Genomic DNA, 6,000 nt, shown 5'->3' on the forward strand with positions numbered 1-6,000 from the left:
TGGGAAGAGAGGCCACACAGACAGTGCTGAGGGCGTTCAATCCCGTCCTTGGCTTCCTCTTGGGGCTTTCCCATTCCCTGTGCCCCTCTCTGCAAACAGAGTCAGCCAGCACCTCCTCTCCGTGCTGGCCTGCCGCGGGGGGAGCTCCAGGCCACATCCCAGCCCAGTCCTGGGTGCCGAGGAACTGATGCCCTGTGCCAAGAACTGCTGCAGAGGTCAAGGAAGGACAGAAGCCACTGCCAAGAGGGCTGGGGGTGTCTCAGCTTTGTGCCCCAAGATGAGAACAAGAGAGCAAATCCCCCTCACCCCCATAAGATGCGTCCTATTTCATCCCAGCAGCACATTCGGGGTGTCCATGACCCCTCCAGGAAAGGGACAGGGTCTTCTCCAGGGAGACTCAGCAGCTCTTTGAGAGCGCGACGGCTGTGCGGGGCGCTTGGCTGTTCCGGTTAGGAATTAACCTGGCCTTCCTTTGAACCAGCCCTCAGCGCTATAAATCAGGCAGACCCATTCACCACCCAGGGCTCTGCCTGCCCAGAGCTCGCCTCCCCGGCCCCTTGGCCCTAAAGACGCCCTGGGAGAGCCAGGAACAGCTGCCAGGTGTCCAGAGGTAACTCAACACTCGCCACTAGCCAGGATTGCAAAGCCTCCGAGTGGCTAATTGCTTTGGAGGAGCCTAATTGAACATTTCCACAGTCGAGTCCAATTTATGGGGTGACACAGCCTCCTTCCATCTCCCAGACAGGGATACAGGTCAGGCATTACCCCAGAACACTGCAAGAACCCCTCAGCCAGCCCCCTGGCCTAAGGACATTCCCAGAATTGGGACAGGGGACCCTCTGCTTTCCCACAGGTGGCCGGGGTCACAGCCGAGGCTCAGGAGGACATACCATCAGCATGGCCCCAGTGCTGACCCCAGTCACGGGGCCAAAGCAGGGCTGCCCACCTTATTCCCCTGTTTGGGGAGGAGGGGGACGGCACATCAGCATCATGCTCCCATGGGAAACCACTCCCTTCTCTCCCCTGCTCAGCAGGATCCCAGCTCCCAGAGAGCTGAGCTCAGCCTGCAGTGGAGACTGCCTGGCACAGGGTCACACTCTGCTCCTGCAGCACTGGGACCTCACCTGGGCGGGGTGCTTTGTGGGTTGGAGCATCACCACCCACATCCCTCAGCCTGGCTAGGCAGAGGCAGGTGGTCAGGTGCAGTCACCAGAGGCTTCCTGGAACCTTAAACCACCCTGCCCCTGAGCTGGGACCCACTGGGCTAGGATGATGGGCCTGGGATTCCCTGCACACATACCCTGCCCCTTAGACACCCTACAGCCCTGCCTCAGGGCTGGGATGAACCACAGTCCCACAAACATCTCCTCACAGACACAGAGGAGGCAGGAGCTCAGGTGCCCAGCACCCTGGGGATCCCAAACACTTGGAACCAAGCTGATGGGATACCAACTTTGCCAGCCAAGGAACAAGAACTGCATTGCTTCAGCCTGCCACAGTGGTACCAGGCTCTGCAGAGGACACACACTCCAACCCTGCCACACATATGGGAACGTGAGAAAGTAGCGGCTGAGAAAAATCCCAAAGCAGCTTCAAGTGCTCTGGATGCAACCACAGAGTTTGGGCAATTGTGTTCCACTCTCCAGGGGCATCCCAGGCCCTCCTGTCCCCTGATAATGCCCATCCCCACACCAGCAGGATGGGGTGCAGGGATCAGGGCTGGCCATATGCAGGGGATGCTTTGATCTCACCAGAAAATGCAGAAGCTGAGGCTGGTGGTGAGGCAGGGAGCTACAGATGGTTATGGGGAAGGGAGGCAGCCCCACAGATGATACATGAGACTGAAAGTGTCACCACAAACCTTCCTTCCACATCCTGACCCACGCATGCCACCCCATGGGACTAAAGCCATCTCAGACACATCGTCCTTGGTGGTCGCAGGTTGTGCCAACGCCTGAGGACGCTGGGCTGTGCCACCCAGGAGCAAGGCACGGAGGGGTCTGCCCCAAGTGCACACTCCTGGGGGAACAGCCCTCCCAGGAAGGACAAGGGGAGGGCTCTGAGTAGCACCCTTGGCATGGCACACCGTCCTCAGGCAGGCACCACAGATCCAGAGCGGGGGCTGCACGCAGACCCCAGGCCACCCATTGCCCAGGAAGGGGCAGGACGCCCCACGTCGGCGGTGTTTCACCACAGAGTAAAAAAAAATAAAATTAAATCCAACTCCTGACATCGAAGAAGATGAGAAGCCATGAGAAAGGGAAGGTTCCTGAGAGAGGCCCCCAGCACCCACATTACAGCCAGACCGCAGTGTGGGGGAAATCCCCCAAGAGCAGCCGCAGTTGCTGCTGGCTGCGGCCGGGCGAGCAGGGAAGCTCAGTGGGGCACAGGAAAAGCCGGGTTTCTGGGCGCTTCCAGCCGTCCCCAGGCTTGGCCCCTTCCCCATCCCGCTCTCCACCCTGATGTGCCGCAAGTCCCATTCCCCTTAACAGGAACAACCACAGCCGCTTTCCTGGCCACGGTTCCACAAAACGCTGACTCCTTGCTACCCCAAAAGCACAATAAAAATTCAATGGAGCCGGAGCCACGACCCAGAGTGAGGGAACCACGGAGGGAGCACGTCCCTCCTTCAGCAGGCACAGCACAGGCGCTGGCTGGACCGGGAGGTATCACTGGATTTCTCTGCTACGTGTTGCAGTGGAAGGGGGTGATGGAGACGAGATCTGGGGAGGGGGGACAAACATCCCTGGGGAGTGGGGAGCAGGTGGGAGAGCCGGGCATTCCTGGGCAGGGGTCCGTGCGTGCATCTGTGTGCAAGCAGCCAGGGAGCGCAGAGCTCTTTTTTTTTAAATTAAAAAAAAAAAAAAAAAAAAGGGGGTGGGAGAGCAAAGTTGCTTCTATTGTTGAACCAAATCCAAGAGTAGCTGAGGACCACACAGGGAGCGGGGCGTGGGGGAGGAGGCAGCGCTCCCGCACAAAGATGGCTGACACCCCTCCGCTGAGCAACATCTGCCCCTGCACAGCACCCCGCGGGGACCCCCGCCCGGGGGATCCCCCCGCCGCGCCCGGCGGCACGGACGGGGGTGCGACTCGGGGTGCTGCCCCCCCCGGGGGCCCCCCAAAGCCGAAGGGAGGCGCAGGAAAAGCAAATCCCAGACCCGTGAAGCAGGGCTGCAGGGACCGAAGAGAGAAAATCCACGCTGGAGTTATTAATAACAAAGGAGGGGGATCAGCCGCTTCCACTCGGAAACGGGGATTTGCTCCCGCCTGACCCTGCCCGCGCTCCCGTTCCCCCCGGGCTGGGGTCCCGTGCCGGGACTGGCGGCTCCGCGGCGCCAGCTCTGCCCCGGTGCGGGGCTGCGGCCGCCCCCGGGGGTTCTTCCCACCGGGAAGGGGGTGTCCAGCACCGTGCCCGCCGCACGTGTCACCACCTTCGCGCGGGGACCCCCGCAGGGACACGCATGGGGGTCCCTCTTCAACCCAGCACGGCGCATCCGCGGAAGGCGCAGCCCGAGCGGCCGCGCAGACGGGAGCCCGGCTCGTGGGCACCCAGGGCCCGTCCTCCGCGGCCCCGGTGACGGGACGCCCGGCGGCGGCATCCTCATCCTCCTCGTCCCGCCCCGCTCCCGCGCTGTCACCTGCCTCCCGGCCGGCCCCGCACTCCGCGCCGCGCGTGGGGGACAAAGCCGGGGCCGGGAGCGGGACCGGGACCGTTCCCACGGGCGGCCGAGCCCGCAGGGCCGCGCTTACCTTCCACCCAGAGGTGCTCGATGTCGGTCTCGATGGAGGCCACCCGTAGTCCCACGGCCAGCGCCCCGAACACCAGCAGCCCCACGAAGAGCACCTTCCCGCAGTGCCGCTGGATCCGGCAACCCAGGGCGAAGAGCAGCGCCTGAAAGCGGGCCCGCAGCCACAGCGGGGTCCTCTGGCCCACGGCCCTGCCCTGCGGAGGGAGCGAGGATCGGGTCAGCCCGGGAGAGGAGAGGGGAGAGCCCCTGCCTGGGAAAGGGGACCCGCAGCGGGGCGGGATGCCCGCGGCCGCCGCACTCGGCTTCGGAGCGGAACCGCGAGCGCCGGAGTTTCCCCGAGCCGGGGGACGCGGGGGTCCCCGCACCCGCCCGGCCCGCCCCGGGCTCCTCCGCGCTCTCCGAACTCCCCTCCCCGGCCCGCAGCCCCCGCGAGAGCGGGCGATGCTCGCCCCTCACTCACCTCGGGCAGCGGCTTGCGGCGGGCGGCGCGGAGCGGCGGCGGCGCGGCGCGGGGGGGCTCGGCCGGCATGGCGGGGCGGCTGGCGGGGCTGGGCACCCCCCGTTATGTGGGGCCGAGCGCGGCGGCGGCCCCCATGCGCGCGGCGGGGCCGTGCCGGTGCCGGTGCCGGTGCGGATGGAGGGCTGTGTGTGCGCCGCCGGCCGCCCGCCGCGCCTCTAAAGGGGAGGCGGGGGCGGGGGGCGCCGGGGCCGCGCCGCCGCCGCCGCTCCCATTGGCCGCCGCCGCCGCGGCAGCGCCCATCGCCGCTGCTAAGCAACGGCGCGCCCGCCGCCGGCGGCCACACACCGCGCTCCCCCCCCGCGCCGCCCCGCGCCGCACCGCACCGGCCCCACCGCGGGGGGGAGCGCGGCCGCGGCGGCACCGGAGCACCGGCACGGCCCGAGCCCGGGGCTGCCCCACGCCTCCGGCCCCGGCCCCGGCAGCGCCCCACAGACAGCCCCGGGGATGGGCATCCCCCCTGTGAGCGTCCCCCGGGGTGGGTGCGCAGCCCTCTCACCACCCCGCCATAGCTGTCCCCCCGGCAAAGCAAAGCATTCCCTACATCCTTCTTCCACAGCTACCCCACAAAGGGTAGGCAGCCCCCTGGAGATGCCCCAAGGAATGGCATCCCTCCTAAGCGTGTCCCGAGCACAGGGTGTTGTGCACGTAGCCTCTCCTCGGGACGCACCCCTCCCGAGCCACCCTCCTTAGTCCAAACATTCCCCCACATGCTCTCTCTCCCCAGTGCTGGGCAGACCCCCCACCCAGAGCCACCCCAAGGGGCCCAGTATCTCCTCCAGGGCCAGGCATCTTCCCACAGCTACTTCCCAGGAGATAGGCAGCCCTCCTAAAGGCTGGATATCCCAACTGTGGCCACCCCCCAAGGGCTTGGCAGCACCCTTATAGCCATATAAAGGGGTAGTCAGTGTTCTTCCAGAGTCTGCACATCTTTTTAACAGCCATCCCAAGGGATGAGCATCTCTCCTTCAAGGGCGAGGTGTTCTCCCCCAAAGGATCAGGCATCCCAATTAAAACCTTTTCCCAACAATATTCACCCCCGCCTTCCCCTCCCCACAAAAGCAGGGTGTCCACCCACCCCCAGTACCAGCTGCTCTCCCCAAAGGCCAGATATTCCCCCAGGCCATAGTGGGGGGCAGGAAGACACTCCAGTCCTTGGGTGTACCCACAAGTACTGCCCCATTCTCTGCCAAGGGGAGCCAAGCCAAACATCCCAAAGTTGGAGGCCAGGGGCACAAAAACCCCATCCATGGGGAACAGGAAGTGCAAAAGAGCCAGAGATAAATGTCACATAACTTGTGGGGTGGTTAGGATTGTTTCTCTGCTTATTTCACTCCTTTCTCAGTTCTTTATTGCTGCTCCCACCAGGAAAGCTGCCCCAAGGAGCTGCTGAGCGCGCCCAGGGAGGCTGGGTAAACCAACACGGAGCAGCACCCAACCCATGTGCAATCCCCCCATCACTACCTTGGAGCAATGCCGAAGATGCTCAATCTGGTGTTTCCCTGGCCAAAAACAGGGGACACCCCAATTAATAAAGGGAGTGCCTGGGGCAGTTTCTCCATGCCCCCCAGGCACAAACCCACAGCCCCGCCTGCTGCTGCCGGGCTCTCCTGGGCCCCAGCGGCACGGAAAGGGTTTCTCCCTCGTCCAGCAATAGGCCTGTAGCATCTGGCGTGTCCCCAAATACAGAAGGGAAACGGCTATTCAGCACTTCTGCAGCCTGATTGCTATTAA

At 64.3% G+C, this 6,000-nt stretch overlaps 1 protein-coding gene across 1 annotated transcript in view; it reads right to left on the reverse strand.

Moving 5' to 3' along the window:
* Positions 1–4,509, reverse strand: part of PTCH2 (patched 2) — a 21,456-nt gene extending 16,947 nt beyond the window's left edge. The window contains 4 exon segments of the mRNA XM_071436586.1: positions 3,751–3,943; positions 4,210–4,308; positions 4,310–4,437; positions 4,440–4,509. Of these exon segments, the coding sequence (XP_071292687.1) occupies positions 3,751–3,943; positions 4,210–4,308; positions 4,310–4,437; positions 4,440–4,509 (490 nt within the window).
* Between the last annotated feature and the right edge of the window lie 1,491 nt (positions 4,510–6,000).

Source organism: Agelaius tricolor, unplaced genomic scaffold (genome assembly GCF_023055355.1).
Source record: "Agelaius tricolor isolate 1412-34295 unplaced genomic scaffold, bAgeTri1.0.p SCAF_11, whole genome shotgun sequence".
Taxonomy (NCBI): Eukaryota; Metazoa; Chordata; class Aves; order Passeriformes; family Icteridae; genus Agelaius; species Agelaius tricolor.